This window comes from Somniosus microcephalus, chromosome 1, assembly GCF_052327205.1.
Source record: "Somniosus microcephalus isolate GS21.2 chromosome 1, FLI_Smic_1.0, whole genome shotgun sequence".
Lineage (NCBI taxonomy): Eukaryota > Metazoa > Chordata > Chondrichthyes > Squaliformes > Somniosidae > Somniosus > Somniosus microcephalus.
Window position 1 is genome coordinate 71,520,331 of NC_140987.1, and position 22,675 is coordinate 71,543,005.

Sequence of the window (22,675 nt, forward strand, 5' to 3'; positions counted from 1 at the left end):
TCCAAGTCGCATGGATTAGTAGCCCAGATGACATTACCTCTATGCTACCATTCCCTATCAGTGGTGAGACTGTTGCACTCGCTACCACAGGAAGTTGTTGAGGTGAATAGTATAGATGCATTTAAGGGGCGGCTAGATAAGCATATGAGGGAGAAAGTAATAGAGCGTTATGCTGATAGAGTTAGATTAGAAAGGATGGGTGGAGGCTCGAGTGGAGCATAAACGCTGGCATGGACTGGTTGGCCTGTTTCTGTGTTGTATATTCTATGCAATTCTATGAACCATAGAAAAGGAACACAAAGCAGCAAATCCCACATTAAGTAATGAATTGGGCAATTCTTGAGGTTAGGTCAATCATTCTATTATATATTAAATTCAGTGCATGGGCCTCACCCAATTTTCTTTTTGCTGGGTGATAAAATCAAAATGACCCCCGAAGAGTTTTCAATGCAACATAAGTCCCATGTCTTGAGGGCATTAAGAATTAACCACATTATGTGGGATTGGGGTCACATGTAGGCCAGACTGGGTAGGGCTGGCAGGTTCCCTTTCCTAAAGGGCACGAGTGAGCCTTTTTACAAAACTCCAGCAGCTTTCATGGTCATTTTCTGGCGCTAGCCCAGATGTGTTGAACTTAATTTAAAAATTTGCCTTGTTGGGATTTGAACTTCTAATCTCTGGGTTGCTTTTCCTCTGCCATAACCGAGTAGGTGACTGTACCCCGTTGTCTGTGTATACTCCATCAGAATTCACTCAAAACATTAACCTGTCTTTACAGGCACTGACTGACCAGCATTTTCTACTTTTTACTTCAGACTTCAGCATTCAAAGTGAGCGTCTGGCTTAGTGGTAGCATTCCTGCCTCTGAGTCAGAAGGTGCAGGGTTCAAACCATGCTCCACACAGTTCCGGCGAGTGGAGGCTGGCTCTGAATTCAGGGTTGATACGTAGTGAGATACCTGCATATGGTGCACGTGGGTAATCCCCCCACCCCCTGCTCATCTAATGGGTTGTGGGAGCCCATAAAACCATCCTGCTGTATACGACTAACCATCCTATCGGCTGGTATAAAATGGTTACAGCCATGGAAGGCGAGTTCACGTCGCAGCCTATCAGCCTGTGAATCCTTCCACTATCTCCCACCATTCACCAAGGGATGTGTATGAAGATACGAAAACAACAATTCCAGTATTGGCAGGTTTTTTTTCTATTTTTAGTTATTAATCTAACTTTTCCTTCCTTTTCATTTTGCAGAGGGTAATCGTTCCTGGTGGAGGGGAAGCTTTCAGATGGTTCTTCTGAGAGTAATTGTGGAGTTCCTCGCGACCTCACGAAACGTGATTTGCCTCACGAGCGGAGAATGTGTTCTGCATGTGTTCCTGACGCAAGGCGCAAGTTCTATGCCAACGGTTCCTTTTTGTTATCGTAGTGGATTGTTGTATTTTTTTGAGCATCTTTGGTTTTATGTCAAAACTACGTGCTGGTATCAGTAGGGGTGAATTGTACGAAAATGCAGCTTGTATTGTGTGATGGGGAGAACTGGACAATCATTATACTGTATTAAGCATTTGTGGCCAGTGCTATTGTTTATAAAAAAAACTTGTTCTAAAAGATGGGGATTAAGCAATAACCTACAGTGCAATTGTATAGATGATGAGCATGATTTGTAGGGTAGTGAAGGATATAACGGTTTTGCTAAGAGTCAAATCTTTTTTCTCTGGGTTTAGCAACACGTTTGTATTTCTTAGCATGCTCCCAGCTCCTGCTTACCCAACCTTTTATCAGCTGCTTCTTTATACCAACTGACCGAAGAAGCCAACAGGGCTGCTGTAATGCCATTTGGTTTTCAAAATCAGTGAACCGATTGAATAACACATGAATAATAAAGGCCATTCTGTCGAGCATAGAAAGAGGCACAGGGGGATGGAGAGGGTCGCTGGTTGTGAAGAAATCCCCTTGCCCTCGTAACCGTCAGTTACATTAGTTACATACCGTCAGCACAGAGACATATATATTTAACAGGGTCTTTTTCCCTTTTTTTCAAAAGATACATTTTGGTGACAGTGCAGGCCGAATGGCCTTTGCAGAATCCACCATTTTGAGCGCTGTGGCATAATGGGGAGTTAGCGACTGGCCTCATGAGGCACTCAGGTATATTTTCACCCAGTCGCTGATGTCAGCAAAACGTTTTCCTTTGCGCTCGTGACAGGAGAAGAATGTGTCACGCCAGTTACTTGGGCCACTTTCAATGTGTAAATGTTACCTCCATAAGACAGGATGTTCCTTGAGACTCCTTTAAGATAAATCTGTTGTGCTTGTTTAATCACTCAGTTCCCTGCCAGACTGTTAAAGTACAAAGGGACGTGGGCGGTTTAGTGGGTTACCGCACTGACCTCTCAACTCTGAAATCTGGGGCTCCAGTCCAACTTCCATGAATAGAATGAAAACCCTTTCTCTTTATCAACAGTAAGGGTCCTATAAGCAATGAGTTTGAACAGTCTCAACCCACTCACTTCCTGCTGAGTGTGAGTCCAAGGGAAAAATTGCCCATAATTGGGCACTAAGTTTGGAATCTCACTGGCGTGGTTGGTGTAGGAAAGAAAAAATTCCCACTCATTTAGTTGGGCACGCTCTTCTGATTTGGGGGTTTGGGCACCTTGTTGAGATGGAGTCGAGGGAGCTTCACGCTGCATCTGGTTGTGGTATAGCTCCCCAGGGATTCCCTGTTGGTGCCTTTGGGTGACAATAGTTCAGTTGCCCAGCCATGACATCCCTCACTTTTAATAACTATTAAAATATTCGCCAAAGTCAAAAGAAAACAACCTTGATTTGCATGGGACATTTCTTATACAGGGGGTCATTTTGACTGTGCGATAGACTATCACACAAAGTCAAAATCACCCCCATAGTTTTATTTGTACAACCTGCTTGATTTAAATCAAAATGCTGTGTTAAAATAAATGACAATGTGCATTCATTCAGTTGAAGGTTCTGATCAGTATTCCTCATTAACTGGTCAAAAAACAAAATAAAGCTATAAATCTGAATTAAAATGAGTGCCAACGCAGGGTCGACATCCTGAAATGTTAGCCTGTCTTTTTTCTTTACAGGGTTACTGACGAGCCTCCTCTGTATTTCTAGCATTTCCTGTTTTTATTTTTCAGTCTCTTTATGTCTCAGCGTCTGGGGACCTTCGCAGTAACTGCCTGCGGATGCACGTTGGCAGCCTGAGTTGCATGCTGTGTTCGTACTTTCTTGATTTTTTTTCTTTAACGACCTTGTAGCTAAAATCAATCGTTGCTAAATGTGGAATAGTAGCCTGTCGCTGACCAGTTCAGTCTGGGTCAAAATGTTTGTGTGGTATCGTTTTATCAAACTAAAACTATTTTTGTAACTGATTTTGTGAGTAGTTTTAACATGCACCCAAATAAAATGTGGTACTATGATCAGCTCAAAAGATTAAATCAGGAGCTTGCGTCCATTTAAATCTTTTCTTTCATTCTTGATGCTAACAAGAAAAAAAAGAAAGAACTTGCATTTATATAGAACTTTTTACGACTCAGGACTTCCCAAAGCCTTTCACAGCCAATGAAGTACTTCTGAAGTGTAGCCACTGTTGTAATGTAGGGAAATACGGCAGTCAATTTGCGCACAGTAAGGTCCCACAAACAGCAATGTGATAAATGACCAGATAATCTGTTTTAGTGATATTGGTTGAGGGATAAATATTGCGCAGGACACCAGGGAAAGCTCCCCAGCTCATCTTTGAATATTGCTGTGGGATCTTTTACCTCCACCCGAGAGGTTTAACCTCTCATTCGAAAGACAGTGCAACACTCCCTCAGTACTGCACTGAAGTATCAGCCTCGATTATGTGCTCAAGTCTCTGGAGTCGGGCTTATACCTACAACCTTCTGACTCAGAGGCAAGAGCCAAGGTTATCAATGTTCTACTTGTGCATTTTTAATGTGGATGAACAAGGAAAATGAGTATGGATGTGTAGATAGTGCGGGAATAGGACGAGGGTGGAGGTTTGTCTATGAGGATTATCATTTTAATTCAAGGTGAGACAGAAAAAATGGTAGGGGTAGGTCAAGGGGAAGTGGGGATTCTTGCTCTGTGTTACTCAATGTGCCACAAAATGCAGCCTAACTGCTCAGATTGGCAGGAGTGTGGGGCCCACAGCATCATGCATCCATAGTGCTGTACCCCCACAGCACCGTTCACCCAACGCGTCGTACACCCTGTGGACTGTACGTCCACAGCATCGTATACACACTACACCGTAAACTCCCTGCACCGTATATCCAAAGCATTGTACACCAATGTTTCCCCTAAAAAAAATGTGGGTGCATGGCCCCTTTAAGGGGCCGCGCGGCCCATTCATAGTTATGCACATGTGCGAAATTTAACCCTCTAGACCATACATCTAGAGCACCATACACCCACTGCATAGGTTGCCAGCTGGTGCGATGAATGCTGATTCGCTGATTTCCTTCAACCGAGAGTGGGGTACCTCGTACAAGAGGTAGGTATCTGGTAATGTTAATCAGGGCCAGAATGGTCTCCTGGACTAGTTTTGATTGCTTAAAGGGGTCGGAGAGGAATTTTCCAGAAGTTCCCCAGCCTAATTAGTTTGGGTTTTTAAGCTGTTTTTTGCCTCTCCAGGAGGTTACATGGCTCCAGGTGGAGTGGGGATTGTCTGTGTAAAGTCATCACAACTGTGTGGGACAGGCTGGATGGACCAGTAGGCCATTTCCTGTCCGGCATTTCTCGTATGTTCATAGAAGAGAAGAAATAACAGATTCTCCAATCAGAGAAAGGAAGGGGAGGGGAAGAAACAAAAGATCCTTCAATGGGTTGATGCAATGAATGATGTTAATGTGTTGAATGACCTAGAATTTAAAGTTTACATTTACCTGATGTTTGCTTTGTTGCAGTTGAAAATATTTTCAAAATCCTTCATAACTGATACTGCCATCCATCCCACGAGACACCTCCAATCTCCAATCTTCCTTCCTTCTCCAAAGTCCTTGAATGTGTTGTCGTGTCCTAAATCCATCTTTCCCACAACTCCTAGTTTGAATCTCTCCAATAAGGCTTTCACCCCTGCCACAGCACCGAAATGGCCTGAACCAAAGTCGTAAATAATATCTTCTGTGTCTGGTACCATGGAGCATTATTATTCCTCGAACTCTCTGCAGCCTTTGACACGGTTTACCCCACCATCTACCTCCAATGCCTCTCCACTGTTGTCCAGCTGAGTGGGATAGCTTGCGCTTGGTTCCACTCTTACCTATCCCATCGTAGCCAGAGAACCTGCAGAAATCTTCCTATACCTTTACCTCTGTAGTTCCCTCCTCATCTTCATCTACATGCTTGATCATATTTGCAGACATAGGGTTAGCTTCCACATGTATGCTGATGGCTCCCAGCTCTACCTCTCCTCCACATTCCTCAATCCCTTCACAGCCTCTGTGTTGTCAGACTGCTTATCCAACATCCAGTCTTGGAGGAGTTGTAGTTTCCTCCAGGTAAACATCGGGAAGGCTGAACATAATCTTTGGACCCTGCCACAAACTCTGCATCTCGCCACTGATCCCTTCCCCCTCTCTGGCCGCTGTCCCAGGCTAAACCAGATTGTTTGCAACCTCGATGTCCTATGCAACCCTGAGCTGAGCTTCCAACTCATATCATCTCCATTAGAAAGACCACCTACTTCCACCTCCATCCCTTCCTCAGCCCATCTGCTGCTAAAACCCTCATCTATGCCTTTGTCACTATTCCAATGCCCTTCTGGCCGACCTCCCATCCTCCTCCCTCAATAAACTTCAGCTCATCCAAAACTCTGCTACCCATACCGAAACTCGCACCAAATCCCATTCACCCATCACTGACCTACATTGGCTTCCCATCCCCCATGACTCCAATTTAAAATTCTCATCCCCGTATTTAAATTCCTTCATGGCCTTGCCTCTCCCTATCTCTGTAACCCCCCTCCAGCCCCACAACCCCCCTGCCCCCTGCCTCACCCCGGACTCTCTGTTCTTTCAACTCTGACCTCTTGTGCATCTGACTTCTCTTGGCTTCACCATTGGCCACTGTGGCTCCAGTCGACTCGGCCCCAAGCACTGGAATTCCTCCCTAAACCTCTCCGCCTCTCTCTCCTCCTTTAAGACGCTCCTTTGAACCCATCTCTTTAACCAAGCTTTTGGTCACCCCTCCTAATATGTCCTTCAATTGGCTCAGCATCGATTTATTTCTGATTATGCAACTGTGAAGCGCCTAGGGCCTTTTTATTTATGACTGTTTTTGTATTTTCTTTTTAAATGAGAATTTACAGCCCATTCAGTAAAATGACGATTTGGACCCAAAGCAGATGGGCAGCAATACTATCTAATGCGGATAATATTCAATTTTTTCTTAATTTATACATATTATTTCAATTCAGAATTTTTTTGATATTTATTTCAAAGCTTTGTTGCTCACCTACTTTCCTGTTCTGATGGATTGGCCCCTTAGCCTGGGTACAGTCCAAGGGGTTCCAGTCATCTTTCCAAGTGGCCATAATTTAGGTACGAGTCTTGACAGTGAGCATTAATGGGCGATTTGAGCATGGGGGCCTCGCAGCCACACTCAATCCTCACCCAATATCCTCACATGTAGACTTCAAGCAGAAATCACTGGACAGCAATCAAGAGTGGGAACCCTGGCCAATTTACCCTCACTCCTCGCTCACAGGCTCTGAGGCTAACTGTACAGCTGCTACTGCCACTCTGGCTGAGGTCAGGCCTCAAACTTGACACATTCTTGGCTCCGCCGAGCTTCATCATTTTTGTTTTAATTACTGTGAGCTTATCCCTACCTGAGCATTCATTATATAGGAGGGGAGTTTATCAGTGTACTACCTTCAGAACGGAGCCTGCTTGTTTGATTGGCAGTGAGTTGGCATTAACCGAAGAGGAATGGGTACGGAGACCCATTAGTAATTCTACACCACGAACCTCATACATATTGATTCTTGACACGAAACCGCAGTGAAACCCCCTGGGAATGATTTAATTTAGCAGGGTTCAGTGTGACGAGGTCACGGAGTGAATGAAGATTAGCTTTGGACCTCTCCAGCATCAAATGCATAAGCACGTTTCAGCACAGTTGATGCTTGAGAGAGAAAGGCAGAGAGAGAGAGACACACACACAGAGGGGGAGAAAGAGAAAGTCCGAGAGAGACAAAAGGGGAGAAAAAGTCTGAGTGAGAGAAGCAGAGAGAGAGACAGAGGGGGAGAGAGTGAGAGCACCAGAGAGAGGCCGCGATTTTCGCGGGGCTCTGAGGCGCGTCAGCTGTTAAATTCAAAATGATTGACGGTGGGTTAGAAACCCGCCGCGATCCCGCTTCCGTTTGAGTTTCCAAAGTGTCAGGTCTGCGATTTCACAACAAACCCGACACCAAGCGGTGGGTGAGGGATTGAAGACACTTAACTCCTTGTTAAGTGCTTGTTAACTGCTATTTTGACAGCCTTTTCCTATTTTCCCACATTTTCAACAATTTCACGACGTTCGGAGATCATGCCTGGTAAGTATGATGAGGGGGATCAACAAGCTGGATAGTTCACAGCTGCAACTGTAGTCTAAAAGCCGCACTCTCACATCTGTTCACTTTCAAATTTCAGAGGTTGCTGATTTAACGATTTGGGAGACAGATTCTGTCTTGAGGCTGTAAGTATATGGTGTTAACTCTATATCCATTGTCACCTTCATTGCTGGACATAAAAGGCGCCCTCACCCTTCACTGTGCCACCTCAAATTGTGAGCACACATATGGAAACGATGTCAAACATTCATACAACATTAATTTATTCCAACAGAATAAAAGAACAGAAAATTAACATTGATTTCTAGCAGAACACCAAGTGAGTACCCTTGTGATTATTTATATGGCAGTTTTCTATTACGTGTGCTTTTATGTGGGGCTACCCCTGTGGCTTCAGCAGATGTAGAGGCAGCCTGCTCACTTCCCTGCTTAGAAACCTTTGGCGGTCATCCTCTGGGTTTTGGAGCCTGTGAAGGCCCCGCCAAAGTCTGCTCCTCCTGCAACTGCACAGGGGCAGACTCGGCCATCACTGCTCGGGGAGTCATCTGGGGCTCTGACCGAGGGGTTGGCAAGGGGATGGAAGTATGAACGCTTGGAGAAGAGCCCCCACTTGCATGTCCCCTCCCACCATCATCCCTCTCATGGGCCATGAAGACCCGTCTCTGTACTGACAGTCCTCATAACGGGGACATCCATGAACCTTTGGTTCCTCTCCATGATAGATGCCCATCTATCCTCCATAGCTGACCATCGATTTAGAAGAGTTACCATGTTGTTTTGAGCCTGGCGATTTATGTCCTCCATGGAGGTTGCCATCCTTTCCATGGTGGTACCAACATTTGCCATTGCGTGCGCCATGGCATTGCTCATGTCTGAAATGGACACCTCCATACTCTGCACACTCGCAGTCACCGTGGTTGCAAACCCTGTCAGAGCCTCCTGCAATTGTTCCCGAAGCCCCGGCACCTCTCTCTGGATGGCCCCTGAGGCTCAGCGTCTGCATGCAGCTGAGCAGAGCTTGGAGCATCCTGCGGCCTCCGACGAGGTCCCTGTCTCCACCCTGATCTTGCTCACTCATGAGTTGTGATACACCAGGTGACAACACTACTCTATCTCGCAAACGATCCACTGAGGTGTGCGTCTCTGCACTGATTCTGGATGCACTCATTTCTGCTGATGCTGCTCCCTCAGAGAATGCAGCATCCTCTGAGGAGTCCTCCTGCTCTTCCTCCTGGACAGTAGAGAGGGGGGCTCTTGATGCTCCTGTGGGAGAGTAAAGATATGAGTTAGACATGTGATATGTAGATTGCAGACACATTCCATTATGCACATGATGAGCATTCAATTTCTATTTATATCATATCCCATAGGTGTCACTCATGAAAGCCAAATAAAATGGATGGAGAAGCATTCTGTCACCAGGTTGTTCTACTGAGCCCCTTTCTCCGTCCCCCACTTTGAGCTGTTCCACTGATCCCGCAATGTTGAGAGCGGATTCCTCAGTGTGGGTGAGCTGTGAGAATGATCGTGGTCTTCCTCCTGTTCTCTCCCTCTCCCTCTTATTGTGGGCTCTCTTTTCCTGCAATGAGGGAAAGAAGTGGAGTTTCAGTGAGAGTGATGGAATGAGTGTAAAGAATGGATACGATAGATGTTTAGAGGGAGACTATGATGGAGTGGGTTCCCATTACCAAGTTCCCTCCTTTTGAGTTGTTAGTTGTTGTCATTGCATAACCTTGAGGGTGGGTATGAAGGGGTGCATAGTAAGATGGGGAAGTGATTCTGTACATAGGGAGAGAGGGATGGGTGATGGTGCAAGGGATGTTGGGGTGAGTTAGGATGTGCAGGAGTAGGGCTAGCAATGCAGAGTGATGGGGATGTGATAACAGGCACAACAGAATTAAGGTAAGTGTGCTTTTATACTCACTTTTCCAAAGCGCAGGAGATCATTGAACTTTTTCCTGTATTGGACCCACAAGAACATGGAGAGATTCTTCGTTGAAGCGGGGAGCTGCCTTTTGTCTTTCTGCAGGCATCGTGGAGAACACCAGCACTCAGGAGCATCAGAAACGATGTGAGATCTAATTGTGAAATGGCCCCCTTAAATACAACGGCTGCAAACGCGTCAGCAGAGTAGCTCAGCAGACCCACACCTTGTGATCAGGGTGGGTAACGCACGCAGCAGGCTTAACTAGCCCAATTAACAGAAAATTGTGTCAGGAGACTGGCTGGAGCCAGGAGCGGGATCAGAACCCGGCAACTACCAGTCCCGCCGCTAACCCGCCTCCACTCGGAAAATCCAGCCCAAAGAGAGAGAGGCAGAGACCCAGGGAGAAAGAGATAAACAGACAGAGGCTGACAGGCAGACAGAGACCAAAGACAGCGACAGACAGAAAGGCAGAGAGAAACAGACAGACAGAGGGGCAGACAGAGACTGACAGTAAGACAGAGACAGACAGAAGAAAACAGACACAGAGAGGGGGGCAGAGAGAGACAGAAGAAAAAGCGAGACAAAGGGAGACACAGAGAGACAAAAGAGAGAGAGAGACAGACAGACAGGTACACAGAGGGGCAGACACACAGAGAAGGAGAGAGGTTGAGCGAGTAAGACATGCACACCCCTCCCCCGAATCTACTCCTGTAGATTTGAACAATACTGTGCATCCGATGGTCACTTTCCTTTTCCAATTTCCTTTGATCAAACGTTCAATTTCATTCTTATTTCAGCAATCTACAATCGAGTCTTTAACCAAATTGTCTCAGGGGTTTTGCCACTGCATTTTTTTAACTTTTGGGATGAGTTAAGAGAGCCAAGTTAATTACTAGTTTTGATCCCTGGCCTGAAATTTGCCCAACAGTGTAACAAAGGAGAGCAAATAATGGAAATACATCACAAACCTGTAAGGACACAAGACATGCCAAGTGTAAACCTTTGGTCAAAAGTCTTCTGCATTTCTGTACAGATGTTGCTGGGATAGCTGTGTGTTTTCAGCTTTCCCGGTTCATTTCTACTTACAAACTTTCATGCCTATTTTTGAGGAATTTTATATCTCGCGTTATGTTTCTATAACCATCCAGTAAAGGTAGCCTTATGGTAAATAAAAAGCCAAAGGAATAGAAATTGGTATGCATTGTGCCCTTCTTCCGGTGTAAAACAGGCGCAAAGCAGTGGGATGGCCTGCGCCCAATTTGCGCAGGAGTTGGTCACACTGCTAAATTTGTACGGCCCTTTTTTTTAGGCGCCTAAAATAGGTGTTTGGGCCCTTAACACTGTTGAAGGACCCCATCCATGTGAACACGTTTCTTTGTTAAAGTTCTGATTTTCTTACTGCCGGGTAGCTTTTTTCAAAGTCACTGGTCTGATTAGTAATTCATTTAACCTGATGACTTGAGACCTTTCAGAAATCTCAGTTCTTCTAGCACTAAACATGACATAGCTGTCGCTCTCCTGCCTGTAATAACAGGGATGATTTCAAGGCAACATGGGTGGGAACAAAGCGACTGTGCAGTTACAATCGTCCCCAAAAACTTAGTGCCCACCCACATGCTATAATTGGCCACTTCTCTTTTTAAGTGGCCAAGATGCCCACCTAACTCAGGTAGGCACCTCATTATGACGTGCAAGTCAGGGGTCCTAAGATGTCATCTGTGCCTTAGTTGTTATCTGTGCCAAGTGCCAGCTGAGGACGCCTTGCTCAGTAAAACCTGTTGGGAAATTCTGGGCCTCTCTGGCCCCAGGCTCCCACCCAAAAGACACTACCGACACCCCCTTCCCACTGTCCAGGGCCCCAAACACCCCTTCCAGGTGAAACAGTGATTTACTTGTACTTCTTGCAACCTAGTATACTGTATTCGCTGCTCACGATGCGGTCTCCTCTACATTGGGGAGACCAAACGCAGATTGGGTGACCGCTCTGCGGAACACCTCCGTTCAGTCCGTAAGGGTGACCCCGAGCTTCCGGTCGCCTGTCATTTTAATTCACCGCTCCATTCCCACTCGGACCTCACCGTCCTTGGCCTCTTGCATTGTTCCACGGAAGCTCAACGTAAACTTGAGGAACAGCACCTCATCTTCCGATTAGGCACTTTGCAGCCTTCCGGACTCAATATCGAGTTCAACAATTTCAGATCATAACCTCGGCCCCTATTACATTTTTACTTATTTTTTTTTCCACCCCTTTGTTTTGGGTTTTCCCTCACCCCCCCCCTTTCCTTTTTTTTCTCTCTCCCACATGGCAGCTGTCTCTCTTTCTGCCAGTACACTTCACACCTAATCTGAGCCGTCTTTTGTCTCCACTTGTCCTATTACCATCTCGTCTGGTTTTGAATACCTCTTAATGTCTCTTTACTTCTTTTGTTCTATCGCAGCCCTGCCTTCAATCTATTTCATTTCCTTTCCAATTTTGAAAAAGGGTTCACCCGAAACATCGACTCTAATTTCTCTCCACAGATGTTGCCTGGCCTGCTGAGTTTTTCCAGCATTTTCTGTTGTTATTTCGGATTTCCAGCATCTGCAGTATTTTGCTATCGTACTACCAACACCCCCATCTATTCCCATGACTTACCCGAGTACCTGTGGGCAACCTATGGCCGCCCGATCTACACCTTCCTGTAGCCAATCAACTCATTTATGTCCATTTTGGGCGGGAAGGTGGCTAGCAGGATGTAAATGGGGCCCGGGAGTTAAAATAACCGGGGCCTCAAATTTATGCCGTCAGGAAGTTTTGATGCTCGCTCGGCACCTTGCCTGCCTGAAACGCGCTCCCAGATAAAATCCCCTCAAGTCTCCTTCATCCAGGCCACTGTTAGCTGAAGGAGTGTCTTTGCTCTTTCTGGTCTACTCACTGGAAGATGAACTGTGCTGATGTCCCTCTGCTGGAGTTAGATGACTGGATTGTATTGTAGTATTTTGTTTCCCAGTTTCATCAGAACACAGCCTATTCACTTAACCGGTAACTCCAGTACCTTCTGGGCCATCTTTCTCACAAAGGAGCCAATTTTAAGTTGTCCCAACTGCAAATGGGGCAATAGTACATTTGTCCTGGCTAATATTTATCCCTCAATCAACATCACTAAAAACAGATTACCTGGTCATTTTCACATTGCTGTTTGTGGGAGCTTGCTGTGCACAAATTGGCTGTCGCTTTTCCTACATTACAACAACGACTACACTTCAAAAAATATACTTCATTGGCTGTAAAGTGCTTTGGGACGTCTCGTGGTTTGTGAAAGACACCATATAAATGCAAGTCTTTCTTTTTAAATGGCAGCGCAGTATTTGCTGCCCTGTTCTCGCCTCCTTGCAGCCGCTGCCATTTTGGATCATGAAAGGGGCCAACCGCTGAAGCACCCTCCTGTTTCAGGCTATAGCCCCCTTTTAATATGCAAACGAGTTCCTGTGACATAGATCGGACCCTGATTGCCAGTTTAGGAGAGAAGAGTCCAGAGCGTGTCCTGTGTACTCTCTCTCCAATCAGTTCCATGGGCGATGAAGCCGAAGAGGTCCTGCCAAGATAAGTTTGAAATTATTCTTGTGGGGCCAGAAAGAGGAGTTCCCCTTTTGGGATTCCCCAAAAACAATATGGGCTGTTGTCAGCCCCTGGGACCCTCCCCACCCCCTCCACGATCACGAAGCCAGCATCAACTGCACTTACCTGGCTGGCGGCCGAGGTGGTCCGACAGTAGGTTTTGGAACACCCGTTCGGAGCCATGCCCTGGGTCTCAAAGCCTCAGCCGCCTCTTCACAGTCTAGACAGGTGCGGAGCGGCAGTCGACTGCCCAAAAATCAAAATCTACCCTAATGTGTGGACATAGGTTGGCAGACTCTGGATATACTGGTTAATACTGTATTAGCAATGGGTTTCCTGAGAGATTATCTCCTGCTTTGAAGCTTCAGTTTCTCCAGGATAATGCTCTATTGTCTCAGTTATTTTACATAATTTTAAAAAAATCGCTGTACCTCCCGCAATCGATTTCTAGTGTTTCCTCAAGATTTTTTACTTAATTGTTTATTCTTCCCTCCTCCCAGACCAGTTTTTTTTCTCAGTTATGATTAAAAAAGATTTCTCTTTAATTGCGTCTATCGTCGTGATTTCACCTTGCGCCAATATCTGGGCATCTCTTTGTTCCTTCATTCAATTAAACCAAATCGTTAGTAGGAGTAAGGAGGAGCTTGCATTTAAATAGTGCCTTATCACATCTTCAAGACATCCCAAAGCACTTCAATGAATTACTTTTGAAGTGCAGTGACTGTTGTTATGTAGGGAAATTTACTAATTTGCACACAACAAGATGCCGCAACCAGCAGTGAGATGAATGAGAGAATATAAGAACTTACTATTTTACAGCACCTTTATTGACCCCCAGACATCCCAAAGTGCTTTACAGCCAATGAAGTACTTTTGAAGTGTAGTCACTGTTGTAATGTAGGGAAACACGGCAGCCAATTTGGGCATAGCAAGGTTCCACAAACGGGAATGAGATAAATGACCAAATAATCTGTTTTGGTGGTGTTGGTTGAGGGATAAATATTAGCCGGGATACCGGGGAGAACTCCCCTGCTCTTCTTCGAATAGCGCAATGGGATCTTTTACATCCACCTGTACAGCACTCCCTCAGTACTGCCCCAAGTATGAGCAGTTATCTGTGTGTGTGGGTGCTGGTTTAAGGAAGAATATTGGCCAGGACAGTGGGAGGATTCGCTGCTCTCCTTCAAATAGTGACATGGGATCTTTTACATCCACCTGATTTGGGATACGGAGGCCTCGGCTTAGCATCTTATCTGAAAGATGACACCTCAGACAGTACAGTGCTGAACTGTCAGCTGAGATTATGTGCTCAAGTCCTGGAGTGGGGCTTGAACCCTCAACAATTTAACTCATTGGCGAGAGTGCTACTAACTAAGCCGAGCCAACACCACTTTGAGAAATTGTATGCTGTGAGAAATTGTATGCTGTGAGCTGGAACAGGAGTCACTAGCTTTGCCACTTTATCCAGAGAAGAAATATTAAATTAGTAATGTCAAAGAAAATCTAAATGAATTAAATAAAAAGGTATTTACAGTTGTCACAAGATTGTTTCCTTCACAGTGGGGCTACCTCTTCCATGCCATTTGTTTTTTTCTTGGTTAAACTACTGAGTAGGAAGGGTTATAGATTATCTTTCATTTCATTGCAGGGTCACACTCATACGTGTTTCATTCCACCCCTGTTGGTACCAACTGAGGACACTGGGTCATGTGAGAAGCAATTCAAGTCATTAAAAATGTAAAGTTCCATTTAAATTAGGTGGGGGTGTGGGAGGGGGCGGGGGTGGGGGTGAATTTCAACCTTACCGGCCCAGCGGAATCCGAGGGAGTGGGCAGATAAAACCGTCTAGGTCACATACCCATCCTCAATCATCAGGAGATGACCAGCAGCTATTTTTAACCTGCTCCACCGAGCAGGCGGCATGGACGCCCGCCCACAGCCAGCGGGGTCCTTTTTGACATATGCACGATGGGTCCCGATGACATCATTGGGCCCCAACTACAATTTCTACCAAGTGGCCCGAGTGGGGGAAACGGCAGTGTGTTTCCCGCCAGGACCAACCCAATGAGGAACCAGATCAGGGACAGAAGAGGCCCCATAAAAGGTGAGTTTAAGATTTGATTTATTTTACTTTCATGTGGGTCGCACCAGGGAATCTTAGGCCACCCATGCCATGATCTTGACTTACCTGGCTCCTAGGCCACGCAAATTTCTGCCGTTTCCCGCTGAGAACAGGTTGGGAAGTCAGCCAGAGGCATTTATGTGAGACACCAGAGTTAAAATATTCCAGGCCTCTCTTTATTCCGCAGTGGGTGAGTTTTGAACTGACAGCAAAACACATACCCACTGAAAACTGTCCCACAGTTAAAATCAAGGACCAGGTTTCTGTTGGCAGAGAAAAAAAGAACGAAGACACAATTTCAACAGAAGCGACTTAGACCTCAATATTAACGGGGGTTGGGGAGGCCGTGGGGAAGCCCAGATCACGGGCGATGAACCCGGCAAGAGCGGGGATGTGGAGGCCCTGCCAATCTTAATGGAAGGGCCTCATTTAAATAACTCCCTGGCCGGAGGACGGATCCCAGCTTTTGAATCTAAACTTGTCCATTACCTGCCTTTTGCTGGAGCCTTGGCCTGATTTGGGTTTGTAAAAATTTAAACGGCCACGAAGGTGGCAGGTTGGAGATGGGAGATAGAATTTTTAAATTTTAACCCCTCCCAAACACCATTCTGCTGGGCAGGTAGGGTGTTAAAATCAGGGCCTTAATATCAGCATAGATTATTGGCAAAGGCAGGGTTACTGTACAGAGATATACATTAAAAGGATTAGCTGAGTGTGAGCAGGAGTGTACCTTATTCTGTCAATGCAAGCAAGCCTGGCTAAACATATCTGGTCCAAGCATAATTCTAGGAAAAGCATAGTGCTAACTCACTCCCTAATTATATAGAGGTCATCATCTCAGCAACGTGTACTGATGAAAAGGTCAGCTTTCTGCTCACAAATGGTCAGACACAACCAGTTGTACTCAATTGGCAGAATCTGACTCACAGGCTCCAAAGCTGTTTCATGCGTAGCAGGCTAGCGATGTGACAGGAATCCCAAATCTAAAACTCAGCAGAGATTTGACCTCAATTGAGCTGGCTCCAAATTGCCAGCCCTGGTTGCTGCACTAAATCGTCTGACTGCCTCCAGCCAGGGAGGGGTCAGGGGAAATGGGTTTGTCTGAATGTGCAGCCTTTCATTGAAGGAGCTCGAGAGGGGGCAGGGCCGGCCTGCAGTCAGCTTAATGCACGTAAAACAAAGTATAAAGATCATAAGTGTCAACTGAGGCCTCCGTTATATCCTCTGTTCGACAGGGAATTTTAATTCAATGGGTAACAACTGCTGATCCTATCAAGACTTGGTTTAATTTTTTCAACATGTGCCTTTCATTTTCAGCAGCTGTTTATGTGTTATCTCAAGATAAGATGTCAGTTAAGTAAACAGGACAATCGATTTTTCCCATTAGAACTTAACGTGCCATCAAAGGCCATATTTTGCTAAATATATCTGATTTTGCTGGAAATACTTTGAAATTTTCATGAACTAATTCTCATTGTCACTCTACATAATCCCTCCTCCGATGAAGGCTCCACAGTTCTTAAAGCAATCACTTAGCTTATCTGCTAACACTGGAATAGAGATGGTTAAAGGGGTATAAAGATTTTGTGAAGGCCAAATGGGATTAGAGCCAGATGGATCCATTGAAGAGCTAGCTCAGGCACAGACACAATGCGGTGAATGGCCTCCTTCTGTGCTGTAATTTCTGTGGGGTGGATGATTTGTAGGGGGGCATCTTTTTCAGGGTTTACGGTAATTTACCTTCCTTTACCTGGTTTACGGTAATTCACCTGGTCAGGCAGCCTTTTGCTACTACACTCTGACCAATCCCAAACAGCGGTTTAGAATCGCTAAACCCACCCTTCCAGTTCTGACTGGAGGACTTATAATTAATGATATATTAAAACGGACAACTGGTCTGGATGTGAGAAAATCAACTTTTATTAAACTAAAGAAAACTACACCACACGATTTTAGTAATCACTGTACAATTGCTTAAATGGGGGAAGACAGACGGCAAAACGAGGGATAAATGGCTACAATGTTAATTAAACAATCTTAGCAATTTCCCTTAAATTACCACCCCCTTTAACTCCTTACTAGATTGCCTTGCTGAGGAGTCAGAAACCTGCTCACCTGTGGTCCAAGGAAATAAGAGAGAGATAGCTTCTCAGGAGCTATCTTTATATCCTGTGAGCTCCTGCTGTTTGGCACTGAAAGGGTCTGTGTGCAAATTCATGCCAAAAAGTTCGAATACACAAGAGAAAGATCATGATTGGCTATTCAAACGGGCTTGGAGTGGTTTGAATGTGTCTTCATTCTGGGGCCAAAATGTTCCCGCCCACATCCGCAGTTTCTGGGCTAACAAAAGGGAGTAATGGGCGACTCAAAAACGCATTCAATTCTAAACTGTTCCCTTTCAAAGTCTGAGTGTCTTTTCCGTAGTTTAGGTGTGTCCCATGTGGTGTGCTGGGCTTTGAATGGAGTTGGATTACTGTGTAAATAGAAACCCATTCATTGTGGTCACTGCTCAAGTGGTTTAATCCCTTATGTCAACATCCTGCAGTTTCCTGTAAACAAACATCGATTGTCAGCAGGGAAGGGAAACTCCTGTTTTTGATTGACAGAATCTGGCTGCCACTGCTTGACCCTCCCACTTTTTCACAGACATCCACGAGCTGTAAGCTGCTTTTCCAAGCCCCATTGTCCTGGCCATGCTTTTCTGACGGCCATTTTTAAACCCCTTTGAAATTACCAAACTCCAGGGAACAATTTTATTAATAAAATGTACTGTCTTAAAGTGTGCAAATTTTTCCACGAAGTTCCTCAATTCCAGTGTTGTCCACATGCCACAACGCAGCCTTTTGCGGTTCTGGGCACATTTTAAAACATTGTCCAACCCAGAGGCAATTTAAAGTCACGCACAGTCTCCGTCCACGATGTAGATTAATACCTCCAGTATCTTCGGAGCTGAGGGATTTTGTGAACCCCTACATTCTTCCCTTTGGATACTTCCAACTTGCTTGTAGTATCCACTCGAAGAAGTGAGCAAAATTTTCTGACCCCCGACAAACAACCATCCCCTGTATTTACCTAATAGCTACCTACCACTGATCCCCCGACCCATCTATTCCCCTCAAATTTGAGAAAAAACCATGGTATGGTAGGCATCTACAGATACATCAATTTACAATAAGGGGTCTCATACCCCTGCATCACTCGGTACATTATAACATATTACAAAATGTTGCAATCTTGGTTATACAATGTAATCACAATGATCCCAAGCATGGAGAGGGTCCTACGCCTCTGCTCAGCTTGGAGTTGTCACAAAATGAACCCAAGCACGGAGAGGGCACTATGCCTCTGCTCAGCTTGGAGCTGTAACAAAATACAAAAAAAATCTGGTTTAACAACATGCTTAAATAAACCCCGACCATCACGTGCCAATGATGGGTCGCGAAATTCGAGTGGGTAATTGCTCCTCCCATCCGGGCAGTAAATGTTACTTCCACCCCCCTTGAATGGTCTTAAACATTTTAAAAACAGAAGAATGGATTTTACAGAACAGTCTGCTCCAGCAGCCCCAAGCCATTCCCTTGTCCCTTTGTGGAGGCGGGGTACCCCTCCTGTTTCATAGACCGAGACCGGAGAGTATGGGATCGCGACTCCCAGTCCCTCCCCCTCCCGTCTTCCCTCGACTGGCTGGAGAGAATGATGGGTGCCTGTGTGGCGGCTCTCACTGGCCCCACACTCAAACTTGGATCCCAGACCCGGCCACCCACTCATCCTTCCCAGCCACACTTACACTCTAACTTTTCCTGTGGGCCTCGGGTGAGTTCCTCCCTTCCCTGAACACACCCACACGACTCTTGGGTCTCCCCCTCCCCTTTACAATCTTTCCCAGGCCATCACCACCCACTCCCGGGGAACACGTCCCTATCTGACAAGGCGCCCGCGCTTCCCCACCATGACTCCTCAATAGCGAGGTCTCCAGCAAGTGAACTTCGGTCAGGATATTGCTGGGTTGGGGGCCATGTCCCACCCAGCTGGGGCCATCTCTTCTGCGTAGGAAGAGTAGGCAAGTTCCTCCGGACCCTGTCCGGTTTCTCCCGAAGGTCGCTGCGGGGTCTCCTCCTGGATTTGTCCAGTGGTGAGGTGATCCCCAACATTCTGTAAATCTTCATTCAATGCCCAGCTCGGGCTGGGCGAACAGGGCTGCTTCTTTGTCCACTCTCCTACAAAAACTTAAAAGGACATGCAGCCAGGTCTCTCACGGACCTGCTGCCTTAGGTGGAGACATGGTCGGGTCCCTTGACCTTGGACCAAAACACAGGCATTTGGCATACTTGTAAACTTAAACTTTAAACTACAAAATGTTAATTCTAAACTTAAAATTCACCTTAAAAGCACGCTATAATCAAAATGATAATCAAACCAAAGCTATAATACAAATGCCGTCCGTCTCCGGACGGTCAGGCTAATCTCTGGCAATGTCGCAGATTACTACTGACTGCAGCAAAGCTGGACTGACTCCTGCTTCTGGTCCCTTGCAGCTTATGGCTGCTGATTGGGGACCCCTGTGTTCTGTTTCCTCCCGGGCCCGGGAGATTGCTCTCTGTGGCAGGTACTCTGGTGACCATCTTTTCTTGGGCTTGCGGACCCGCTGAGACCTTCTGAGGGGCGTATCTGTGGGGGAAACTTTGGCTGGCGGACCCTGAGCTTGGGTCACAGCCCTAGCTGGCTGGGAACCTTCTCCCCCTGATGCAAACAGCACGGACTGTTTAATATACCTGGCAGCCTGCCAGTACTCCGGGTTTGTCTCCTTTTCCCTACCCACTGCTGTACTGGGGGCAGGTATTCCCTCACCACCCGCTGCTGATGGCTGAAAATCTTCCTCTCCAGATCCAAAACCTGGTGCCAGCTCTTTCCCTTTGTCCTCTGCAAGAGGGATTGCTATCCCTGCCTCCCCAGGATCCCACATCATGGGGAGGACCACTCTAGAAGCGGGCTGGGAAGCTTGTTCCTTTAAACAGGTGACTGCGCCTGCGCGAATCTCCTCCCCGGAGTCCCTCAGCAGGGGCTGTGAAGCCTCTGTCTTCAAGCAGGCGACTGCGCCTGCACAAACCTCCTCCCCGGAGTCCCACCGCAGAGGCTGTGAAGCCTCTGCCTTCAAACAGGTGACTGCGCCTGCACAGGGAAACCGAAGAGGAGCTGCTGTGGTCCCGCCGGCAACTGCGCCTGCGTGTTCGATTTCCTTGAAAAGATAGGAAGAACCGCTGGGTCTTCCAAGCAGGCTACTGTGCCTGCGCGTATAGATTGGGAAGCGGGGACATTTAAACGGCCGACTGTGCCTGCGCGCGCGGCCTCACAGAGAAAAGGAGTCGCTGGGGGTTCCAAGTCCGTGACTGCGCCTGCGCGAACCCGGTGTTGGGAAACCTCTCCCCTCAGGCGCGCGACTCCGCCTGCGTGGGAAAACTGAGAAGGAGCCACTGGTGGTACGGGCTGGGGAACAGCGCCTGCACAAACCTGGTGTTGGGAAACCTCCCCCCTCAGGCGCGCGACTGCGCCTGCGCGGGCCTAGTGTTGAGAAACCTCTCCCCTCAGGCACGCGACTGCGCCTGCGTGAACCTCTTGTTGAAAAGACTGGGGAATTCCTGTCTCCAGACCAGCGACTGCGCATGCGCGGGCAGTCTCCAAGCGATCTTCTGTGAATGAACTGGCAGCAGCCTGTGGATTTCTACTCTCAGGCTGCTGTTTCTCTGTTTCTGAGCCAGATAACTGGTTCAAATTTAAACCTTGGCCAAAACTTAGGTCCCACTGGGGCCCACATGCCTCACACTAGAGGTCATGAAATGCCAGGCAGAGATAGAGCACCTTGTGCAGGAAGTCACAGAGGCTAGGGACAGTCAGATGAGGTACAGGAGGAAAACGCACACCTCACCCAAGAAGCTAGCGAGGGCAATTGGTGTCCCAATTGGTGGGCCGGACAACTTTTCCCTTGGAACAAGCCACAGTGCCTGTCTTTACAGCCTGTGAACTTAAACTTGCATGGTCAGATTTGTACAATTTTCCTGATTTTCCCTGTGTCCCATCCCTGCCTGTAATCGCTGCCACTGGCCTGGACCCATATGGGTCCCAGAAAGTGCCTGCACGTGCACCCTCCTTGGCCAGCATAATGGCCAGTCATTGTGGGGAGGCAGAGGTGGGCGAGGGGGCTGCAGCACCACTGATGGCTGCTACCTTTCCCTGATTGGCCCTGAGGAGAGATTTTAATGACTCCAGGATGGACTCGACTGTATCGGGAGGAGTTTCTGTCTCTGCCTTCTGAGTTGGGGCTGCGGGGGTCCTGGCTTTATCGTTCACGGGCGGACTGTACCTCCGTTGTCGGAGGGGGTACACTGGTCCTGCTCCCTGCCTGCCTAGCGAGTCCTGCTGACGTTCTCCTACCACCCCTTCTGGCTGCCAGAGCTCCTGAAAACTCGGAGCTGTGGACTGCTGTCTTGGGATCTCTAATTCCCTAGCCAGCTTTTCCCTGGGTGTTGCCTGTGGGTCTGTTTTGCCTTGGTTGCCAGTAAAATCCAGCTGACCTGCCTTCGGGCTGATCAGACAAATCATCCCCTTTGCTCCTTTTAAAGCTATGTTAAGGCTTTCTATCTCTGCCCTACAGGGGCCATGATCTGCTTCCTCAAACCTTTGGTCGCAGGCCAGCTTATAAGCTGCCTTTACCCCCCTAACCATTTCCTCCTGCTCTGTTACTTCTGAGGTGAGGCGGGCATTCTCTTCCTGCAGTCTCATCTCGTTACTCCTTGCTTCTGTAAACTGGCACTTTAGGAACTCTATCTTGTGCCTTGCATAGCTTTTGCCCTTGCTAGCTTCTTGGGTGAGGTGTGTGTTTTCCTCCTGTAGCCTCATCTGACTGTCCCTAGCCTCTGTGACTTCCTGCACAAGGTGCTCTATCTCTGCCTGGCATTTCATGACCTCTAGTGTGAGGCGTGCATTTTCTTCCCGCACCCTCATCCCACTATCTCTGGCCTCGTTCACCTCTCTTATGAGGCGCTCTACCTCCACCTGGCATTTTTCAAACTCAGACTCCCGATTCTTGGCCTCTGTAACCTCCTTCCGCACCCTCAGCTCACCCTTCTTAACCCAGCCACCTATTCCATAATAGGTCAGCTTACACACTGCCGCTAATTTCTGCAGGACTACCCACAGACTGAAAGCAAGAAAAGCAATAGCTGACGCTTTCTCCAGGTCCATACCACTTATCATATCAAAAACTGCCTCCAGTCCTGTCGCAGTCGCCAATTTGTAGGGGGCATCTTTTTCGGGGTTTACGGTAATTTACCTTCCTTTACCTGGTTTACGGTAATTCACCTGGTCAGGCAGCCTTTTGCTACTACACTCTGACCAATCCCAAACAGCGGTTTAGAATCGCTAAACCCACCCTTCCAGTTCT

General features: G+C 47.0%; 1 protein-coding gene across 1 annotated transcript in view; it reads left to right on the forward strand.

Moving 5' to 3' along the window:
- The window catches only part of LOC147124159 (CXXC-type zinc finger protein 4-like), a 133,184-nt gene extending 129,704 nt beyond the window's left edge, over nucleotides 1-3,480 (forward strand). Inside the window, exon 3 of the mRNA XM_085983021.1 lies at nucleotides 1,254-3,480. Within this exon, the coding sequence (XP_085839147.1) occupies nucleotides 1,254-1,301 (48 nt within the window). The 3' untranslated portion in view covers nucleotides 1,302-3,480. The remainder of the gene's footprint in view (nucleotides 1-1,253) is intronic.
- The last annotated feature ends 19,195 nt before the right edge of the window (nucleotides 3,481-22,675 follow it).